Raw genomic sequence first — 24,336 nt, 5'->3', positions numbered from 1 at the left:
GAGAAACTACCAGTTGTATTCAGTCATGACCACTCACAAGAATAGGCCTTGGCCTTGTCAGGTTGAAAGACATTGTAGGACCTTCAGCACCACCTATTAAAGGATTTAAGTGAGTGTATGTAGATATTTGAGCCTGTATGTATACTTTGGACCCTGTGTAGAGTTGAGAATATGTAGTTTCAGGGAGTACTGGCTCAGGTTAGCCCTAAATGAAGCAAAGGTAGCTGCTGCAAGTTTTAGACACATGGCTGACTGTGTCATGAACATAAAGAACCTGAAAATATATAATCAGGAAAGCAACATTTCAAGCAGAACTTATTTGTATATGTGATTTGTATGGGTGTTAAATTTTATTTATATGTTAGTGTTCATGTAAATACTTAGAATGGAATACAAAACTTGAATAAAACTTGCACCAGAAAGTGCTCCAAGTGTAAAACAAAACAAAACAAAACAAAACATGTAATAGTTAAATATTTTAATGTTATGCTACTTCCATCTACTCAAAAGGTGTCTAGCACATTAATATTGTACTACGTGCTAGACACCTTTTGTTTTAAAGCTTTAGATTGTAAAATATAAACCTGATAACATAATATGCTATAATATTATAGATAAAGCTACCCAGCAGTATATACAGCATGTAAAGTCAACATTAAAGTGATACATTAATTAATCAGTCATTATAACGTATTGTATGTGATTCTGAATACTTCAGGCACTTTAAATGTACACTATTACTTTTACTTAATTATCTAAATACTTGATTTGCCACTTTGTAAAATAGTTATTTAAGACAAAACTGCTTTTCATGTAATACAGCTGCATGCATTAAAATTCAGATTTCTTGTGGATCCCGCTCCTGCCTGACACACCCCCCCGCGCGCGTGCCTGTGGACCCTGCTCCTGTGGACCCCCGCTGCTGCGTGCCCCACGTGCCTGTGGACCCGCTCTTGTGGACCTCCCGCTGCTGCGGTCCCGCTCCAGTGCAGCCACTGGGGACTAAACGCCGCAATGGCTTTATTTTGAAACTCCAGGCGGAAGCCCCCGTGAGCCTACCTAGCTTGGCAGCGAGCCTCGTTGCTGCTGCTGGAGCTGTTCCGTGCAGGACTTTCTCTTCCATCACTTCCTTCTCTTGAGCAATGTGTGGTGAGGCAGGGGGGTGTGAGGAGCGCGACTCTTCGCTGCTTCGCGCGGCTCAGGAGCCATGGCGGAGCGGGTACTGAGGACGAACCAGCGGCCGGAGCACGGCGGGTCACCGGGAGCGGCTGAGCAGACGGGGAAGGACCCGCGTTATTACCTGCAGCGGGGCCACTACAACTCCTAATGACGGAAAGCGATGGTGACGCCCGCTGAACTTTTCCGCACATCTTCAGCTCTGCTCTCGCACGGCCGTTTTAACTTTTCACTAACGGACAGCTGTCGGAGCTCGATGGTTTCGTAGCGACACGGAGTTTGGTGTGCTCTTCTCTTCTTCCAGGACGCTGTCCCGTAAAGCCATCTGCCTCTAGCAGAAATCTGGCTTGCTGTCCTGCAGTAAGCTCGCAAAGCGCCTCCTTAATTTTTCAAAGCCGACTCAGTAGAGGTTAACATGGGGGCAAAGCAGAGCAGCCCCACTGCTAATCCAGCTGCTAACGGACGTACCAGAGCCTACTCCGGCTCGGACCTGCCCTCCAGCACGTCCGGCAGCAACGGTGGCAGGACTGCCGCACGGGGGGTGAGGTACCACGGTGCGTCCGGAACCTCCGGAGCCGGCACCAGCCAGCAGCTCGGAGCCAGGGCCAGGTCTGTGGGGGGCTCCAGTGCCAGACCCCACTCTGGCATTAACATTCCAAACAGCAGCGGAGCCTACAGCTCCCCGGAGTCCGGCGGCAGCAGCCCGGAGGAGGGGGCAGACAGGGAGCGCTCGGGCGGAGGGCACGAAGGTCCCCGGCTGTTGATTGGATCGTTACCAGCACACCTTTCGCCTCATCTGTTCGGAGGTAAGAGGGCAGAGCCGCTCCGCTGCGGTGACACTGACACACCACTGTTTACAGCAGGGAGCATGGGGGTCAGGGCCGGTCAGACCGGTGTTACCAGAAAAACGACATTAAAATCAACCGTTACTACATGAGACTGTCGAGGAGCACAACACGGTGATGATGGGTCACACATCTCTTTATCTAAACTTTACAAGATTAATGAAGTGGTCAGGAGATTAATTTTGGCCTGAGAATAAATCATGACGTTATCTGATAGTTTATGCAGTCCCACACACTTTTCTCTGGAGTGACTTTGGAGCCTTTATTATTGAACAGGAAGTTTGTAATGAACTAAAAGATGTACTAATAAGTGAATCCAAAAGTTTTGTTTAAAAGTCCATTTTGTAGATTATGGTCATTACTGGACTGACTCCAGTAATGACCATAATCTACAAAATGGAGGATTATTCAAGATATACTCATTGTGTGATGGTTGTCGTGGTTAGCCTGTACTGTCTGTGGGACCTGCTGACACAGCTACATCACCTAGACTGGCTGAACTCTGTCAGGTAAGACTACAAAGCATCAGCAGATTCCTGCTAAAGAACAGCTAGCTGGAGCTCGATTGGTGACATTATTGCTAGCAAACTTCATAGACGGTGTAAAAGATGTATGCATCCATATCCTGTTATAATGAGTCAAGCTGAGTGTTTTGCTTTTGCCATCTTTGGTAAATGGACTAGTTCTTATAGAGTGTTTTCACACACATTCATACTAACATTTTTTCACATCTTAGTGCTTTCTATCTAACATTCACACTCCAATGAACACATCAGGAGCAACTCGGGGTTCAGTATCTTGTCCGAGCATACTTGGGCATGCAGACGGGAGCAGCCAGGGATTGAACCACCAACCTTCTGATTAGTAGATGACTTGCTCTACCTCCTGTGTTTTGAAGACAGATGTGAGGAGGAGGGATGGCTCTGACTGTGAAACCGCACAGTCAGAGATGTCTTGTCAGTCATGAGGGAGAAATGCTGGTTGAAGCTGTGTCCATCTTTCAGAATGTCTTCGGTAGGATGACCAGTCCAGGCAGGGTTCTAGCCAGAAAAAAATCACAGGCCAGCGGTATTTGGTGAGGGGTCCCCTCGGTACCGAACAACCGTCTGCTAGTAATGGCTGTGCCTGCTAGCAAACCATGCAGGTGTGGCAGCATGGGGCTACTGGAAGAATGCTGGTTTAAGGTGTTTCTGTGTAGGCTTGGCTTTTCAAACCTGGACTGATGCTAGCTGCTGCACAGTGTGTGAGCACAAGTTGTGTTTGAACATGAGCAGCTGAACAGTGTCATTAATAAGCCTGTTTTATGGGGTAAAACAGCACCTTATTTTTAAGCGTAACTTTGGTACAATGATAATAGAAAATACAGTTTTTACCAACAGAAATGAGGATTATCTGATCAAAAAGTGATCCACGCTCAGCTGGTGGTGTGTGTGTGTGTGTGTGTGTGTGTGTGTGTGTGTGTGTGTGTGTGTGTGTGTGTGTGTGTGTGGGGTGTCAAAGCACACAGGCAGCGATGGAGATGCTGGCCCCTGAGTGAGCAGCTCCTGCTGGCTTTAATAGCATTCATTGGTGATGATGATGACTCATTAGAGCCAAGCGTTAAGATAAACAGCGTGAGCCTCTGTGTGAATGCTCTCTTGTTGATTTCATTGATCTGCTCTGTGGGCTGAAGTGACTGATCATTGATCGCTTCACAACCTGAGACTGATCAGGGAACTGGGGCACAGGTCAGACACAGCTCAGCACGGCGTGCAGAGGGAGCTGATCGTCAGTGCAGGTGAGGATTGGCTGGTTGATGCTGTGAGTCAAAGATCTTTATGAAAATAATTCACACGGTGGAGCAGATCATCCAGCACGAGCACAGTAAATGTGTTTGTATCTGTTTGCAGAAGCAAGACAGAAACTCTTGAGTTTATTTGGGGAAAACAATAACAGTTTTCCTTCTCCTGGAGTGCGTTCAGCAGCAGGCGGTTGGAGCTGCAGTCAGCGTGGACAGTTTCCATTAGAATATACTGTAGAATAACCAGAAGGCGTATTTTACTCTATTTGCTAGTATTTGTTGTTGTATATGTTGTCTGTCAGAATGGTGACAGGTAATATGGCACACTAACACGCTCAAATCCTCACAGAATCAGAAGATGTTAAGACAGATCAAACGAGTCCAGGCGAAAGTAACCTCAAGTAAAATCAGCGGGCTGTCTGATAAAAATACATCTTCAGGAGAGATTTAAAAGGAGTCCCTGACTCAGCCAGTCTCATGTCCTCAGGCGGGCCCGAGGGCTCCGGCTCACACGCTCTGATGAAAGACCTCTGCCTCAGGACTACGCGTCGTCTTCTGTGTGAGGTCAGACCTGTAGCAGTGGAGGAGGCCACGGAGAACTTTAAAAGAAATAAGAAAATAAGCTTTTAAATAATAACATGCTCTCAGGTCTTTGTTGACATTGAGAGTCGGAAAGTTTAATGTCTGTGATGTAAATAGATAAAAAAAACCTGAAGTTCATGTAGCTGAAAACATTGCTGCTATTAAGGTGCATGAAATTCTCTCTGTATGTTTATCAGTTAACCCATAAGAGCCCACAGCCATTTCTCCTTGAAGGAAAATTTATTCAGTTTAAAAAAAAAATTAATGAAAAACTACCTGAGGAAACTTTCCAGAACATTTGAAACTATGACACCCGTGTCACACCAGGTTCTTAATAGATCCTGTCTTTGAAATGGATATATGCGGTTTGCTGCGCCACAGTTTTCGGGTGATTTCAGCCGTTGCTGTGGCTCTGCAGTCACGTGATGAGTGCTGAGCCCCGGAGGGCAAAAACAGCAGTGCAACTTGATGGCCACCTGACAATTTGTAGAAGCAAAAACATGTTAAATTTTCATTGTTTCATACTACAAATATCAGGTCACCTCTGAACAGGTGGAAAAACTGTGAATAAACTACACTGAAACTGCAGCTCAGGTTAAATATGGAAACAACAACCTTATTTCACCCTTTGTGGCAAAAACAGGTACAACCAGGTTATGAAGGAGGAGATGCTCACAGCTGGTGATTATGATATCATTTGGAGGCTGTTGCGCCCACCTCTGCTGACAATACACGTACTCCGAGCCGCAGCTCCAGCAGTGGTTCAGACTGTGGCAGGTTTTTCCAACAGTTCCCATATTTCATTTGTTATCACGTTTTTTGGCATCATAAAACAACAAGTTGAATGTTTTGTGACACAAATGGATGATATGTGGGCTGCAAAAAAGAATGTGGTGTTTACCTGCTGTCACAGGTGCTAATTTACACCTTTTATAAGAAATCCCAAATTTTTAGTCGTAGGGAGAACGTCCTGTTGTTGTGTCGGGAGAATTAAATTGATTTATTTTGCTTTTTTGGACTCATAAGTTGTCGTGCAAGAGAGGAGAAAGTTGAACAGAAATCTAAACAGCACGCTCTGTGTGGTGATCACTGCTTTCTGCATAAGCTTGGCTCATCTTCAGTGAGTCTAAGCCAGCAGCCTTCCCACCAACTTCCTACTGTCTTCACTTGAATTTGTCTTTGGACAGCTCGAGGCAGGAGTGAAACAAATCATTTATTCACCACAAACGGTGCAGTATGAAACTCTGTTCTGTAAAACTTATGAACCAAACATTTACCAAACCAGATTTTATACTCTGTACTTAAATAAACACATTCCCCATAGTACCTTTAGTCTTTATTTATTCTTTGGCATTGTATGTGAGTGCAAGTGAGTGTGTTTACTAAAACAAACACATTCATGCACAGGGCACCAAACACACACGTGGCAGGTTGCGTGCACAGGTTGTTAATGTGAGTGTGAGTTAGCAGACAGGAGTGTAATAATTAACTCGGCTTGTTAAGTATCTTTCATCTATAATGGCTGCATGCATGGATCGGCGGTGTGCACACACACACACACACACACACGCACGCACATTTAAATTTGTCTGCAGGCTGTGTGAGCAGGTGGCCTGATGGCTTTGTTAAAGGTGCTGGATCTTAATTTAAAGAGCAAGCTGATGGAAATGCCACAGAGCAGCTTTGCCACATTCAACCCAAGCTCTAAGTGATTGGGTCTGTTTTTTGTTGAATTGTGTTCAGCAACACAAATGAGAAACACAGCTTTAGGTTACCTGCTTTAAATGGATTCTACAATGACCTGATCAGCAGCATAACAAATTCATTCTCTATGTCTACATCTATCTATAAAGATGGATCTAGCCACCATGACATCACCCACTGCTTCTGGCCTCTGCTTGTTGACGCATCATTGTTGGTGTTTTGGCTTCTTCATCTTGGATTGTTGAGCCAGAAATGCCCATATTTAAACAAGAGGATGAATTTATCAGATAATTCTGTCAAGTCTGGTTAGCAAACTACATTTATAACAGTAACAGATTAATGGTGCATTCACACCAGATGCCTTATTTGCTGTAATACAGTCTTATTAGACTCACAAATATTCACCCCTGAAAGCCAGCGGGCCGAGGAGGTGTACTACTTTGCGTAGACTTTGTGTGGAATTGTACTGCACCAATACAATATTTACACACCATAAAAAAACTAGAACTACACTCACTGAAACTAAAGTAACGACTTCTTGTAAGGTCTGTACCACGCAGAAAGCTGTGCTGTTTTTCAGAGAATTCTATTAAAAATGCTCCAAAGGCACCAACAGCACAAACGCAGTTGAGAGGTCCAGTACAGTGACTCAGATTAGCAAACCTCAGCCAGCTACAGCTGCTCATATCAACACTCGTCTGTCAAAGTGGCCACGCCCACTAACTTTAAGCCTTAATCAAATCCAAAGGGGTGATTTAGAAATAATTCAGCCCCCATACAAGTATCATGAAGGGGGAAGTTAGCAAGAGTCCAAACCTGTGGTTTTTTTTGGCCCAGTTTATTTAGTATAATAGTTTGTGAATTTAAAGGTTGTTTCCCCTGAAATACAATCAGCTATTACGATAGTTTTGAATTATCGCTCTAGTCTTCAAATCCCATAATCTGTTTTGGCATTAATTGTAATCATCCAGAAAACCTTTGAAGATGGTCAGGCTCACACTGAGATCAATCCATAAATGAGCCTCTTCCAAGCAAGCAGATAAAGGCTGCGGGGTGCAGTTGTAATGCCACGTAGTGGGTCCTTGTTGATATGCCAACCAGCGAAATGATATATTGCAATCTGATCTCAATTCAGGCACAATCAAGATAACAAAAACTAACAAGTGAAATGGAGCTGGTTTCTGCCTCTATCCACAATAGTAGCTTCATGGTGCTCACATAGATTACATAGAAATGATGGATAGTTTAAACTTGATTCTTCCTGCTGGTAACTCTACTTCTTACGTAATTTATGACTTCAGTAACCTCTTTCCTGGTGAGGCTGTGGTCTCAGTTGCTAGTTTGAAGCCTAATTAAATACAGCGTGATGAAGCCAAAAAAGAGAGGATTAAACAGGAAGTGCTTCATCTGGTGACTGATGCCAGTACCCCTATATGGGCAAGGAACCAAATATGGTAACTTTGCTGACATACTTCTACAGGCTAGGCAACGTCGCTCTGACTGCCATCAGGTAGCGTGATGAAATCCTTGGACCCGTGGTCAGACCCCACACTGGTGCAGTGGGTCCTGGGTTCCCCCTCCTCCCCCGGGGTCATGGCCTGGCAGCTCCATCGGTGGGGAAACTCAGCCCTACTCAGGTTGGCAAGACCAACCTTCCCACATAAAATGGAGTGTTTCACAGCCTCCATGTACCAAAAAGTGCCATAAGCTCACTTATATAGTCACCCTGCTCTCAGCCTATCAGGCTGAGCTGTTTCAAGACATGGGCCACATGCTGGATATTCATCTCCCGCTGTTTCCTAGCCTCCTGCATAGTGATTGCTACTTCTTCAAACAACACCCTAGCTCGTAATGGCTCTTTTGGGGAACCATAATAGCCTGCTTATCCTGGTCAGGCAAGCTGGAGAGACTGAGCCATAGTGATCTCTCCCCTGCCACAGCCCTGCTTCAAGGGTCCTACTTCCCAGCTACCCATACAGCAGGTGTCTTACCAGTCTCACCTTTGCAACGCTATTATGATATGTTATGATGAGTGATTTATTGTGTTTTTTAAATTTGGTCTAACTCCTGCAGAGGATATTAATCAGCTTTCTGAACATAACACTGGATATGAAACGTGCTGATATTTATGCTATTTTAAAGATGAAACCTTGGAAGTCATGCTAGACTTTAAGTAGTGCAGGACAACTTTGTATCAGTGAATCTACAAGACCTGCTAAAGTGAAGCAGGTGCATCATTACGCTGAGGCCAGGCTGCAAACAGCAGATGCAGCATTTGTCCCTGTTTGACCTTTGGTTAAACCGTGCGGTCTCTCTGCTCCTGTCTGGAACTAGAACTGTCCTATCTGGAACAAAGGCTGCTAGATGCTGTCAGTGGGTATTATAAAAGGTTCAATTTGTGGTTAAGCATTTGAAAAATGTATTTATTAATTTGTAATTTAGATTCAGTGAGGCTAAATGTGGCTGAAGCAGTTAGAGGCTGCTTGATGACAGTGAGGAGGGTTCAGCTGCTTTCAATCAGTTTAATATTCTTTATACTTTGTTCCATGTGGATGATTCCTAATGAAGTCATTGCAATTTTACAAGTTTACTTAAGATTTTAAGACCTACTTATGATCAGCTTATGTAAAACAGTTGACTCTTTCTACTCACAATGCTACTGACTCTTTCTGTAAATGGGTTACCTGAAGAAATCCCTCTGATAGGACAACACATTCTCATCCCAGGATGTGGTAATAATACACAAATTCTCCTTTGGGGTCAATGCCCTGATGCACGGACAGTATTGGCTGCAGAGGGATGAAGGTCCAGTTGTCCCTCAGAGGTGATAGTTTGTCAGGACCTTTGTGTTTTGAACTGTGGCTTTGTTAGACTACAGTTCCTAAATCTAAGAAATGAATTTTGAGGTTTAGTTACTGAAAAATACTTTGATAATAAAAACTGTTTGGTTAGGATTAGGTGAGGATCGTGATTTAGGATGAAATATACCACTTCACAACAGTAACCCTGCTTACTGAAAATTTGTAAGTTGGGTGTGACAGCTTAATCTGATCAATGCCATAACCTGCTGCATCAAGGCACAAAAGCCAGAGGATAGCCCCTGCAGCTTTGACAGAACAGCCCTGATACCTGGGCAATGTATGCAAGCTTGTTTATGCCACAGAAAATGGTTTTTTGGCCATTCGTAACCTAAAATTTCAAGTTAGGGTTCTCAAAATTTGCTGTACACTAGTAGCTCACTGATGCCGTCCCTACCTGGTTTTGAGTGCATGTGTTTGTGCCATCTGCTTCCAAGTAACAAGGAAATGACATCATTCGTGGAGATTCCTGATAGGCAGAGCTAATTAGAAATTTTTAGTTACTGTCTCAAAATTTTGAGAAAACAACTTGAAATTTCAAGTTCTATATGGCAGGTTTTTCAGTGGCAGAAACAAACTTCCATAGGAATGAGAATGGATTGAAAAGGAAAAAAATAGCTCTAGTTTATGTTTTTGAGGAGACATCCATATTAGGGTTTAATCCCGGGATCCGGGATTCCCGGGAAATGCGATCAGAAACATTTCCCGTTTCCCGGGAAACGTTAGACGGGAAACCGGGAAAAAAGTCGCGCGCGTCGATTTGACTTTCAGAAAGAAAAGAAAGCTTCAGATTGTTAAATTTAAGGAAATATTGAGAGAAGGGTTCGTTTAATGCGAAAAGCATTACTCTTCATTTCAGGCACGTTCAGCCTCCGTTTGAGGCTTCAGCCTTCATCTCAAGCGTTTTAATAGAGGTATTACACAGTTGTACTTTTTTCCTCTTTAATTTGTTGAAATCGTAGGCAATGTGTTTACCCTAAGGTATTTTGTATTATATAATTTTATACTATTATATATTGTTATATTGCATTATATAGCCTATAAAATATGCCTGCCCTGAACAATAAAGAAATATCTGTTTAACTTCGAGTGTTTCTTTTCCTCGTTTGCAGCCGCTTACTAACAATCATGAATTAGGATACGGGCCTAATGTGTGAAGAAATGATCATGAAATAGATTGCTTTAACATATTTCGCTTTTAAAATGGAGTTGAGTAAAATGTATATTTTTTAGGCTATAAGGATTGGCCAGTTTTTCAATAGACGATTCACAGCGAACCTACTTTAACCCTCAGACACGGTGTTATAAATTTGCTGTTGCCAGAATGGCAATGACCAAGTCGTAGTGCATTACTCAAGGCCCTGTGTTATGCCATATTATAGTGTAGTACGGTAGTTAACTTTTCAATGACTATTACAGCATTCCACTGGTGGAGATATAGCGCAACAGATGTCGCCACGACAGCGTGGCTGAGCCTTTATCAATGCTGTGGAGATGAACCGTATTGTTTTGCACCAGCAGTTGTAAAATAGCTTGGTATAATTCCATGTACAATGGAGGAATATTCGAATTATATTTGTTAAGGGAGTGTTGAGGAACGATACAACACCGCATAGCTCGAGCACTCGAATGTCGAGATGTAGGTTTTATTGCGTTAATCAAGCCGACGTTACCCCCTACTGGGCATAACAGGACAAAGCTGGAAAGCTACCTCTACAATATCACAATAGGTTAAGGCCGACACAGGCTACAGAAGGCCTAATTAAAATAAAAAAATAAATAAACTTTTTCCCGGGATTCCCGGGAAATGGCTCGTCATTTCCCGGGATTTGATTCATGTCATTTTCGGGAAAAATATTAAACCCTAATCCATATTCCAGAGGCTTGAAATCACTGCTGGTTGGGCCAAACTGCTGCTGTCTGAGATTTGCACAGGGTGTTCTTGGGCATGTTTATATTTTTAACACTCTGGCTGCTATTAATCTCAGGTTTACTGTTATTAAGGGGCACTGCTAACAGCATTAGGTTTTGTGGTTAGTATATTTTTTTAGCAATTTATCAGAAAGACTAAAACTTTCAGATGCTCCTTTATTTTCAGGGGTCACCACAGCAGGTAGCGCCACGTGTTTGATTTGGCAGATTTTTACGACAGATGCGTTTCCTGACAGGAAGGGATTTACGTCTCCTCCTGGAGTCAAAGTGGGGATTTTTCGCTTGTTAGGCAAAAGTGTAAATCACTATACTATGCAGCCACTAATTATTATTATTATTAATTATTTTCTGTTGGATGGTTTGTGACGTTTTTGCATTTTCGTAACAGACAGTGGAGCTGTGAGCACTTCTTTGTTTGGGTGTATGAGGATAGAGGGCTACAGCAACCATCGGTGAAGTGTCCTCTGTAATACTCAAAAAAATCTTGTTCTTTTCATAAAGATAGGCTTGAGTTTCCCATCAGATCACGCTGTGACAGTTCCTTGCCTTAGCTAATGAAGTGGCAGTAGATGCTTTTTTTAAAAAAAAAAAAAATCCCTTTGATGAAAATTAGCAGGAGGCTTCTTCTGCTCTGAGACTGACAAAAGAAGCTGGCTGATGTGGTCCATCTGCAAAGCAAGGATGGATTTGTTGCTCATCTATTCTCTGCAGAGACCTGAAGCCAGATCGGAGCTGGCAAAGAGGCCAGTGCAGACAGAGAGCAGTGCTGACACTTACTTTTTTCCCTCCTTCTTTTTTTTTCTCGTTATTCATGCACAAGGACACAGTGATCTGAATCCTACACGCTGTCCTCCCGAGAATGATAATAATGTCTTGCTGGAGAAATGTCCAACAGGTCAGTGTGAGGTTTCAGATGATTACGCACCACAGCGGCTCAGTTCTGTGGTCAAGTCAGTACGGGTTAGTCGAAATCTACCTTGATGAGATAAGCCAGCGGCTGCTTAACCTGCTTTCTTAATCTGTGTCTTCATTTGAATACAGCAGCAGATGTGTTTTGGTGTCTACCTGCATGGATGTGACGTCAGCCACAGCCTGGATTTGGGTGTGCTGCTCACTTCTTACATTGTACAGTGGACTTTCTTTGACCCATTGGAAATGTGTGGGTGAGGAGGCTCCCAGATCATCCAGCAGGATTTTGATCTGAGTTCTCCTAATAAGTTTAAGGTTGATGGAATAGATATCTACAAGCGTGAACAGCAAGTTTGAATAGTGAAAACTTGAGGGTATTATTTTATGTCCTGTGGTTTATTGCTACAGTACATCACCGGGATTCTGTCACACTGGTTTGAGTTATTTTTATAACTCTCCCATTTTTATTAGCTCACCTGTTTTGAAGAAAAAGTTGAGCTATTGTCATAATTGTGGCTGCGTTCGTGTTTGTTCCACAAAGATTTTGCGGTTGGCCATAACTCGACCTGAAGGTAAAGGTCAGAGGTCAAGTTTTCGGAAAATCTTTTGAATGCGAGACCTCAGTGACGTAATCTAGGATTTTCAAATTCATCACAGAGCAGGAGAAATGCTTCATGCATTACTCAGCTTTCAGGAGGTCATATGTTAAATGAATGGTGCCTACATGATGTTCATAAGCACTGTTTCTTTATTTCAAAGGTACTCTTTATTGTTTTACTGTTACAGCCTTTATAGAGAGGCTGATACATTATTAATTTGTCTAATTAATAGCACGATTGTTTTCCAGTGTTTTTATCACCTTTCCTCCTTAATTTCACTCTGATTAATATTTACAATGGAAACTGTCCATGATATGCCTAATTACTAGAGTTCTTTAAAAAAATAGATTTTTAAAAAAGTGCTTTAAGCACTTTGGAAAAATGCTCAGCTATAAAAAGACCGTCAGTGTGAAATGATTTGGAAAGATCGCAGTAAAGACTGGACTTATTTTTTTTCATCCATTTACAGTGGCGTGATGTTAGAAGGTATACTGAAATAAATACTTAATAATCAACACACCTGTAACATTTTACTAACATACACTTCCTGTATAAACAATAATATTATAGATCTAGAGGCGCTGACCACTTTTTTGATGTTGAAATCTACTAACTTTTCCCCCAAAATCCAAAACAGCTGAGTGTGGGCACCCACTCAGTGGTGCTCCTGCTCTGGAAAGGCTTATTTCTGAAAGGACTTGGACCAGGGTTTGCTAACATTAGCTGGTAGCTTAGCACTTCACCCCCTTCTTGTGCAAATATGGTAAATTCTGGCTCCAAAAAAACAGCAAGGCAAAACACAAATGCTGAGTTGAGACATGATGATTTCTGGTATTTCACAATCTCAGAAATTCTACCAATTCTATTTCTGGTACTTTCTACCAGAAAATATCAGAAATTTTTATTATCAAACCTAGTACCATATCCTTACAAAACAGCTGGATTCTTGTGAGATATACTAGATTGAGATCATATAAGCATCCATCTGACTGGGCCTCAAGCTGTGAGTTATAGTTAAAGCATCTTATGAAGAACTACTGGCCAGAGAGGTTGCAATTGGTGTGACATACTAACTACACAGCTAGCCAGTCTGCCATGAATAACTTTCATCAAATAATTCTGCCTTACAAATTGACTGAAACCATTTAAAAAAAAAAGAGCTGATTCTCACAGTTTTATGGTAATGACTATAATCTGCTAACATCAGCAGCACTCAGCACAAGTCTTGAGCCATTATCACATTAGCCTAATCAAACCAAAGTTAGCCGTTTTAAATGTTGGGGGTGGAGCATTGCTACAGCACATGCAGCTCTTACAGTCCTCCAAAGATCATAGAACCTCTCACAGACATTCAGTTCTGTGTTGGGATCTCATGTCGAGCTGCTTTTCTAAGTTTCCAGTGGGATTATTTGCATCCTGGCTTTTCCTTGTGTTGAACACCAGAACACATTATCTAACTAACACTCAATAACTCCATAAACAACACAGTTTATTTTTTCTCCAGAGTTTACACTCACTTTTCTTCAGTACATCTGACTATAGTATGCCAGAAAAGGCAAGCACAGTCTTGTTTTCAGGATTTTAGCTTTGACTTGATACCAAAGTACTGCCTTTCCTAAATTTAGAAGTTAGAAATGCTGGTTTGCTGAAAGCGAGCAACTGCTAACCTCTGTCTTTAAAAAGCTGGTAGACATCCTACATGTAGGCATTTGTGCCTAGAAGGAGCAACCACAGAGAGATCATTAGATAAAGAGGTGTGTTACTCTGTTTTGCTTGAACAAACGTCTAGCAAACTGTATTGCAGTGAACATCCTTTTTTAGCATTTAGCTACAGGGTAGCTTGGGCAGCTTAACTGTTCTTGAAACCTTCTAACATTTCCAATAATAAGATATTTTTCCACTAAGCAGCAAAATATCATGACCAAACACCACAGCAGTATATGTTCTAAATGTCTGAGCCGCTCCTTCCTGCACAGGTTCTGCACCTTCTTGCCACCTGAATCAGACCAATAGTTAAATGGTGTCAGCTAGTCAGATCACACAACTTGAGTGTACAATGACAATAAAGATTCTATTGTATTCTATTCTGAACAGTGGAGTCTGAGATGTTCCAGTGGACTGTCTGTTCCAGCCAATTAAACCCAAATTACCCCGAGCAGCTTTTTCCTGCAATACAGCAAAGAAAAGTTTTCATACGAGGTAACATTTACCAGCACATCTGTGACAGCCAACACACCTGTTTTACAGCAGCTGTGTTAATATGCAATAATGAGGAAACACAAATTAATCAAGACTATGACCCTAAATAGAGCAGAACTTTAGTTAATGTCAGTAACTCTGACATTAACTAAATGCTGTTTGCCAGCCTTCCTTAAACTAACTACCAGCCATTAGACTGGAAAGTCCAACACGTGGGAAGAAGCTTCTGTTGTACAAAAAGGAGAAACATGCAAAGTCATGTGAGTGAAACGGCCACAACTGTGCACATCATCTGAGGAAGACAGGAATACAGGAGTTCCCAGGAAAAAAAAGAATATTTTTGCATGAAATGCTGGTACCAGTGTTTCACTGAGGACCATCGATATGGATTTAATGGTTAGCAGTATTTCACTCTCACCTTAAATAGATAAACCAACTGTAATCTCAAAGCTGGCACAGACTCCTCTAATCATTGTAGTGTAGTATGGTAATGAATATTTGACTGTGTGCATAAGCAGCAGACGCTGCCATTAATTTACAGTCGGTTTCTGACCACCTGATAAATGCAGATGTTTATTTTTTCAGCTTTCAGATTTCTTTGGAGTTCCACTGATTTCTGAGAAGAATATCTGACTTCTAATCAGTGTAAAGTAATGTGAACATTGTCAGAGTAATTTCTGGTTATTTCTCATTCATTCCTATGCAGACTCTATACAGCATCTAATGGTGTGTGAAGGGGAATCAGAGTACATGGAAGCTGCTTTATCTCTTTCATTGTTCTAATCAGCACAGCCCTCCTGCAGATAAGAACAGACCTACTACACACACACACACACACAGAGTGTGTACTCTCCTGACTACAGACGAAAGTTAGTGTTTGGGAGTTTATTCAGTGCCTGTTGTGACAGGACTCACCCCGCTGGGCTCCGTCCACATGTGCAGCATAAAGAATCAGTCAGTGGTACTTTGGGTTGTTTGCCACTGGTTTGTTGTTGTGTTTCTGAGGTGCAGTCCATCTGCTGAGCCTCAGATGGCAGATGATTAACGGCACACACCACCTGGTGAACTCTTTCCATACACTTTGGCTTTCATGTGGAAACAGTGGAAAGCCCCTTAAAGCCCAGAATTTTATAGCAGTAATGGCGTGTTTCTGAAAGATAAGACAGTCTCGGGTGTTTGCAAATACTGCCTGCATTCACAGGATGGGGGAAAAGGACAGGCACTCGGTATTCCATCTAGGAAGCAGTCACATTTGTGTTTATCAGGAGGCTTACCTCCACTGCTGACCCTGTAGTTGCATATGGTTTAAAAGATTAAGCCCTTTTTTTGCCATGTTACGCACATGTATTAGTTCTTTGTAGTCACTGTGATGTTGGTTTCAGTTTAGCATGATGTCTGTTGTGAAAAATTCCCACGATCTTTGCCTCACACCATAAAATTATGGGCGGACATTAATGTTTTAATGTGACTTTAGTCACAGTCTGAGCAACATGACATGAAAGCAGCACAAATACATGTTGGGACTATGATGGAACTTAGAATTAAGACAACTGGCTTCAAAAATATGAAGAGCAACATCTGTAAAGCAGAAGTTTAAAGAACTTGCACTTTTACATGAAGCATCTCCAGCTGGGATTTATGTACTAATAGAAATGGTAAATGGACTAGTTCTTATATAGTGCTTTTCTACTCTGAGCACTCAAAGAGCTTATACGACACATTTAGATTTACCGCATTCACACCCATTCATACAAGCACTTCTATGATTAACTAAGCTAAGGGCTTTTATAATCTAACATTCACATATATTCACACTCCAACGCTTGTGTCAGAGAGCAACTTGGGGTTAAGTATCTTGCCCAAGGACACACTGGCATGCAGCCTGTTGCTCTACCTCCTGAGCTACAGCCACCCCATAACACAAGCACGAATAATACCAAACCTGACAACTCTACTATAAACGTGGCACTGCTGGAATCTGTGTTACTTTGTCAGATGTTCTTCCTGTTTATGATGTAGGAATAATACATGTAATAGCCAACACAGGGGTGGTTTTCCAGCTTTTAGCTGTAACTGCACAAGATCTGTGTGATATTAGTTTGAGCTTTGGTGTCATGCTGATGCTCAGGAACAGTCACGTGAGAAAGAAAGAAAGAAAGAAAGAAAGAAAGAAAGAAAGAAAGAAAGAAGTTTACATCAGTAAGTTTACCCATCTGTGTGATATTACTTTGAGCTTTGGTGTCATGCTGATGCTCAGGAACAGTCACGTGAGAAAGAAAGAAAGAAAGAAAGAAAGAAGTTTACATCAGTAAGTTTACCCATGCTGTTTTTTTTTTTGTTTTTTTTTAACATATAATAGTCATTGTGTTGTTTATTCATTAGAATTCATAACTTTTATTTTAAGTACTTCGTGCGTTGGGACTGAGTGAGACTTACGTGGCCTTGCATCACTTTCCACATAACAAAGATCAAAACATCGTTTTGTCCTCAGTGAAAATCATCAGTTGAGATTTACCTATGAATGTGTTGGTTTTGTGGTAATTAACAAAATAATAAGCCTTTGATTGTAATTGTTTTAAGAACGCGAGCATGATTTGGAAACATTTTCTGAGGGAACATTGTTTTCATTGTTTTTCATCGTTTTTCCGTAACCGACCTTATCGGACCTGAGTGGGATATTTGGACCCTACACCAAGGCCTCCCCATGCTCTGTGTTTGTGTGTGACGCTAATATTTACTGAGGGGGAGACAGAGGGACTGATGTAAGAAGAAGGCAGTGCTGCATTAGTTAGACAGGAAGACTGCCTCTCATCATTTATACTACATCCACCCGTTTCCCCAGCAGCTGAAAGCGTGTTTATTTATACCCCTGTTGTTGCTGGTCTCTCCAGCCTCGTCGTCCCATTTTTACTCTGCCTTGAAGTGAAAGTGGCAGTAATATGAGCTATATACATCAATGGGTCAACTGTTTCTCAGGCCAGCTATCAACAGGATGACCCTCACTCACCCAGCATCAGCACAGCTCTGCTGCCTTGCAGCCGGATGAGCCAAAGGATGGAGTTCCCTTCCATTTTATTTCATCTGGATCACATATTCAATCTGAATCATTTAGAATCTCCTATCATATCTATTTATTCTTAGCATTCTGCATGTCTGAGTTATGAATAACTAAAACCCCAAGTTTCAGCTGACCTCAGAATTTGTTGGCTTAGAGAGAATCAAAGCTTGACTGAGTTTTGTTCACGATCTGTGATCATCACTGGTGTCAGCAGGGCTTCGGGTAACATCATCGTCATTCAGCTGTTCATTCACGCCAGAAATATTGAAAATGGGTAGTTAAAGGATCATCCTGGTTTATTTCAGTCTAGTGTATTTCCCATTATTGATGCTGTATGGAGCATGGCTAGTTTACCTCCATGGCAGAGATTTATGATAATGAGGAGTTTGGCAGAACAGCAGCCCATTATCAAAAATCAAAGTAACTAGATTCTTAATGCTAACTGCATTAACAATTCCACAAGGCTAATGTTGTTTTCTTTCAAACTCAAAAACAGATGTTTTTATAATTACTGTGAATCAAGAGGTTTTGAACTGTGCCCATAAAAAGCAGAGACTATATCCAGTTTAAAGTTATTGATGTCTTTGAGCACTTTTAGGCTGCTTGTGTTATGGAGAGCAGTCTCTTCTGTTTTAAGGACTAATACACAGTTTTTGTAATTTTGCCTCTTACAAAACGACAGTGGATGAGAAAATACAAGATGTTTCGGGTGGGTAATAATGGGGGAACTGAGTGATCAGTTCAAAAGTTGTGATAAATTTGCGTATCCGGATCATATCCCGATCCAGTGTTTCATGTCCATGGATAATAGTGATATGCTGCTGACTGCAACACATAAGAATGATGTGATCTGGCCAAAAATGTGCATTAAATGAAGTTTCATATGTTAAATTTAAGTTCCCTGCAAATCCAGAGTCTGGCTCGGATCCAGATGTGTTCGGTTTGGCTCTGGTTCTTGGCCCTCCACAGCTGTGTACCAAATATCAGATGAATCCGATTTAAAGGGAGATATATGGCATATGTGGAGTCTGGGGTATAATTGGCTGTTTTTGACTCCTTTTGATCTGACCTTCATATTTCCCCTTTAAAACTGTTTACCTTGGCTTGTTTGGTGTAAAACAAGCATACCAAAAACAGTATGCCGTTCCCTGTGTGGGCGGGGTAACTATCAAGATGTGATTGAAGTACAGACCTGTTCTTTAGCCTTGTTGCAGGAGCCTTGGGGTCCTATTTAGTTATGAATCTGTATGCTGCCCTCATTTCCCAAACTGTCAGTAAACGTAGCAAAGAAGAGCACTGAAAAAAGACAACGGGGATTTGCTTGGTCATGATGGATGACCTGTTTCTCATCTCTGCCAGTCCTCAACTTGAGAATCTGCCTAGCTCTGGAAAAAACTGAAGTTAATATTAAAAGGATTGTAGGCAGTGGGGTATGAGACACATGGATATTCTGATGGATTCACGGATGGCGTTGGTGTATGATACAGTGAGTGGGGGGTTTGAATTGCAGCCACACTGGGTGGATGAACTTTGCACTGATCAATAAAATGATGATTCATAAATCCCTTTTAATAGCATGGAGTGTAAGATGTGCTGACACAGGAGCTGCAGGAGGGCTGAGTTAAGGACAGCAGGTAATGATCACAGAGCCCAGGATGTTCTCCAAACAGCAGATTAGATGGGAGCAGTGATACGGTGCTTATGCAGTCAGAGGTGTGAAGCACTCTGGTTAACAGTGTGTGAAGTTTTGAACGTGCGGCCAAGAAGCTGCTGGCTTGCAGCTTGTTGGGGAGAACTTTGTGTGACAGCGGTCTTTGGAACCACTGAGCCTGCAGTGAAGGAGAAAGGACAGTCAGAGATACTGAGATCATTTACTTCAGCCTGTTCTTAGCTCATCTCATCCGTATCATCACTCAAGACGTGCTAATTCTTCGGTAAGATCGCTGTTATGGACGGTCTGTGGATAATACATAGAAACCGAGATTACAAAGAAACATGACAGGTATGTAACATACTGTTGACAGCAGCCCTGCAGCAGGTCTGGGCTGTGGGAAATTTCATTTCAGCGAGCTGCAAAGCTGCCCATAAAAACCAAAAACCATAACTAATTTAAAGATGATCATCTCTTTGTGCACTTCCGGACTGCTGGTGATCATTGTGATGTTACTAAAAGCACGTACAGTTAGGCCCATAAGTAATGTTCACAGCTCAGTCACTCATTTTGGGTCATACTGAATATCCTGATCATTCTGAGTGATGGAAAGGAGGATTTTTCCAGGATGTGAGTGTGCAGTTTCACCGTCACAACCAGGGGCATTTACTGGGGAGAAAAGTGGAACTGACTACCCAGGGCCCAATGGTGGGAGGGGTCCTTGCAAGCTTGAATGAAAAATGTGGTTCTGTTTTCATTTTTTATTTCTAAGTAATTAGTGTCATAATTAAATTGCCTGAATAAAGCAGTTGTGTGACTGACCTTTGATTCCAAAAAGTAGTGGAGGTTCTCTGGTGCCACTTGCACCCCTTAAAGGTACACACAATGGTTTAATCCATCCCGAACTGGACCTGTCTTTACAGCACAATGAGTTTGTTGTATCTAGACAACTGTTCCTGTGCATTAAGAGTCATATCTTTGTCCTGGAAAGCAAAATCAAAGAATCATAAGAAAGAAAGGAAAAGAAAGCAGCAACTGAGGGAAGTCAGCTGTGAGCGGAGCACCACTAATGTTAAGAATAGTTTAAAGCAGTTGTTAAAGACAGTGAATTAGTGTTAGATGTGACACTGTATCTGTTACATACTGTGGCACAACATAACACCAGGAAGCACATGGTCCTTTATTTAAAGAAAACAGAGAGACTGAAGCAGCAGCAGGGCCCTCTCCAAATGATGTGACATAAGGTGAGCTCATTTAGTGGCAACTAAGTTATTCAAGCAATCATGTGTATCAGCAGCAGCACTAGCGACACTAACATCAAGTAGCATTAAGCTTAATTGCATGTTGGACCAGTGAGGGCATGATGTAAGTGAGGCATTTTGAGGAAGCCAGTGCAATCCAGGCTGATGAAATAGCATTATGAAATACCACAATGACACTGCTTCTTATTTAAAAATATATAAAAAGTTAAGTTTGTTCTAATGAAACAGCATCACTGTGTGTGTTTGTAAATAATGCATTAATAAATCTCCCAGTATATCCACAAGACCAATAGATTGGCATACATGACATCTCCAAATTTTGTGTTTGATCACATAAAAAGGAACAGCAACAGAAAAGGGCTGTTATGTCAAATCATTGCACATATCATAAAGTAAATTTAACCTGAGGAATTTTAGCATATTTCTTTAAGGCCTCTGCAGCCAATTAAAGTGAACCACAGCAGGAAGCTGCGCTGCAGGTCAGCAACGCTCATTCTTTTTGTCTGTTTCTCTAAATAAAACTTGTTCACCACTTATTATGAAGTGTGGTAGCCTAAGCTTTCTTAACCTAAATAACCATTTTAAGCTTCTTCTTCTTTTTTTTTTTTTTTACACACCATGACAGTCAGCCTCCCTGTGGTGAACCCTGACCTTTTTGTCACAGCGCTGCCCAGCATCTGAAGTCTTCCTTTAGCGTTTGGGAGGCTCAGTTTTCTCTGTGAGCAAGTGTCACATTAAGATGTGGGGAATGTCATTACCTCAGCTTCACAGTTTCATACTAACACTGCCAGTAAGTGCCCTGCTGTATTGTTACAGGAATATAATGGATATATTGGAGTCTTTTTTTAATTCATCCATCCAGGGGGGCAGTGTTTTTTATCAGTGTGTCAGTGTGCATTAACTCACTTTTATAATGTCTCCAGTTATTCATCAATAAAAAACATGACGGGCCCAGAGCCACTTCATTTAAAAGTCAAAGCTTTGTTAGCCAGATCGATTTCAAACACTGCAGCTGGGGAAATCTGGATGTTTGAGGAAATCTGTTGCTATCTTCACAGATTAACCTCAAGGACCACTGCTGTGTTCTGTGTTTGACTTTACACTAGCTTAAGTCATATGTAAGACACGTACATTTGTGTTTATTGACCAAATGTCTTTACCAATGTGTCAGTGTAATATATGTGTGGAGATGTTTGGCTGTAGTGCACAGCACCATTTTTAGAGAGAAACAAACAGCATATCAGCCTCATCATACCTGTAAAGCATGGTGGTGGAGGGGTGATGATTTGGGTTGGGTTTGCAGTCACAGGACCCGGGCACCTTACAGTAATTAACTTGGCCATCAACTCCTCTGTATACCAGAGTAGTCTAGATGTGTAGTCAAATGTGAGGTCATCCGCCCAATAACTAAAGCTTGGCCAAACTGGGTTAAGCTGCAGGACAGTGATCCAAGGTAGCAAAGTGTTGCAGTGTCCCAGTGAAGGTCTAGAGATCAACCCAACTGAAATGCTGTGGCAGGACCTGAAGACGTTTGATTACTGCTATGGCTATCAGGTCTCCCTTTCCTCTAACCCAGCTGCGTCCATCAAAAACAGATTAGCACACAGATGCCAATTAAATGTTACAGAATGAGAAGATTGAGGAAGAAAGTACAATAAAACTACACAGGCTGTTGGCTATAAATTGCTAATACTACCCAGTCATATGTAAAGTGCTAATACCACTGTGACCCACTTGCCACCCAACTCTGATGCGAGAGAAGTACATTTAGGTCAGAGTAATGACCAATATCACAAACTAACCACCTCCTGTTAGCTGTTTTGGCTTAAAGCGAGGGTGAAGGGAGCCAGACTACATGCTTCAGACAGAGGATGAACTGTTGTACACTGCTTCTACTGTCTACTGTTCATGTAGCTGTGCAGCAGTTGTTAATGGGAAAGAAGGTCATAGTAAAGGGTCAGCAGATTGCCCAAGAACAGCTTTTCTTACATGTTTGTGGGAGTTTGTGCCTGAACTGCACACTGTGGTCAAGTAAGATGACACAGCTGCAAAGCTCACAATGCTTTATCCTCTCAGCTTCTTTCTCTGCCTCGCTCTCACTCTGTATGTTTGCTGAAACACCTGTTAGCAAGGTTTTATTGCACTTACTGTAACGTAGCATTTTAATGTTATTTGACTTCACCTGTTTCTTGTGAGCACCACTTCACATACGTGAGGATGTTCACTGACAGTGAGAACAGGTGAAGGAGAACCAAGTGTAAACTCTCACGCTGAGCTGAATTACCTGAGTGCAAAGTAATGAGGTCAGTAAGGTAAATGCCATCCTATTGGATGTATTAATGACTTACATTTTGTTTTAACAAAGCAAGAAATGCTTCAGTCGAACCTTGAAGTTGCCTTACATGAAAAGCATCTTCCTCACAGCTTATTAATTTAACACTGATAACAGCATTTGATAACAGGAGATACTCAAAGTTAGTGTTGTGGCCATATTAACGGTACTAACAGGAAAAGCCAGTCATATTTGAACTGAAGTGGAAAAGTACCTGACGGTTTTGGAGGTTTCCTAAGAGAAAGCAGTCAAACAGTTTCCTCACACAGAAGCACAGATCATGATAGTGAATGAAAAGCCACACAAGCTAACAGTTCAGCAGTGTTGTGCTGCGACTCTTCCTCTTTTGTTCTCCCACTGAAAGCAGCAGCAGGCAGAAAGAACGTGTTCCTCGCTCCTTTGGTCAGAACTGTTTGTGTCAGAATGATGATGATGATGATGATCTTTAACATCTTCCTGGTCGTGAATTTGTTTATAAGGTAGAAATTTAAAAGCTAAAAATACATTTTTAAAGTAATGTCTTGAACGATTTTGGGGAATTACAAGTTTTAAATTTCCTGTGGGGAGGAAGCAGATGTTTCACATCATGTGACGCTGTTGACTGGAAAGTCAGAGATGCACAGGGGTTAAAAATAACACTCATGTCATTTCAGCACATGTGACTGATACTAGGAGACATATTGTTTGAGAGGCCAGAGTTTTAATGCGACCAACAGCAGGTATGACCTCAGGAAGACACGCTTGAGGACATGTGCAGCAATTTGATGTAGTGGAGAGAGCACCCCATACAGCTTAGTGGATGAGTCATCACAGCCTCACAGGGAGGGCTCAGCTCCGGCTTTTAGCACTTTTCAGAATGAGCGGTGGAGCCGTGCAGAGCTGGAATCCATCCGCATTTCTCTATTTCAAATAAACACACCTAGACTGGCCATTCCTAATTATCAGCAGATGGCCGGGAGATCTTGGAAAAACACGTCCTGCATGTGTGTGCGCATGTCTTGTGAATCGCTTAAATAGGTCAGCCAGGCAGTGTTTTTGACTGCCTTAATCCATTTATCCTATCAGTGGACAGATTTTACCATTATAGGAAGCTCCAAACACACACACACACACACACACACACACACACGCACACTTTTATACTCTGTCACCTGGCTGTGATATGTCACACTCTGCCCCCTGCTGCAGAACTGCTGATGGATGGTGGAGGAGGAAATCTGTGATGTCACAGGAAACTGCAAAATTTGCCGTCTCTGCTGAGATTGTGACAGAAGACTGTGATGGAAGCTAAAACAAAGGGATGGTTACTGGATGTAGAGAGTGTGATGTATGCAGCATAATTTATATAATTATCTGCTTCAGCTCTCTCTGATTTATAATGCGTTAATACATTTAGTGACTAAATCCATGGCTGTCCATTTAAGTGTGTAAGCTCTGCCAGCACTACAA

General features: G+C 41.9%; 1 protein-coding gene across 1 annotated transcript in view; it reads left to right on the top strand.

The window, feature by feature from the left end:
* The first annotated feature begins 965 nt into the window (after nt 1-965).
* Nucleotides 966-24,336, top strand: part of znrf2b (zinc and ring finger 2b) — a 46,961-nt gene continuing 23,590 nt past the window's right edge. The window contains exon 1 of the mRNA XM_030749557.1: nt 966-1,982. Coding sequence (XP_030605417.1) covers nt 1,592-1,982 — 391 coding nt within the window. The 5' untranslated portion in view covers nt 966-1,591. The remainder of the gene's footprint in view (nt 1,983-24,336) is intronic.

Source organism: Archocentrus centrarchus, chromosome 16, assembly GCF_007364275.1.
Source record: "Archocentrus centrarchus isolate MPI-CPG fArcCen1 chromosome 16, fArcCen1, whole genome shotgun sequence".
NCBI classification, from domain to species: domain Eukaryota; kingdom Metazoa; phylum Chordata; class Actinopteri; order Cichliformes; family Cichlidae; genus Archocentrus; species Archocentrus centrarchus.
Note: the sequence above shows the minus strand (reverse complement) of the source record. Positions and strands in the feature narration are given on the sequence as shown.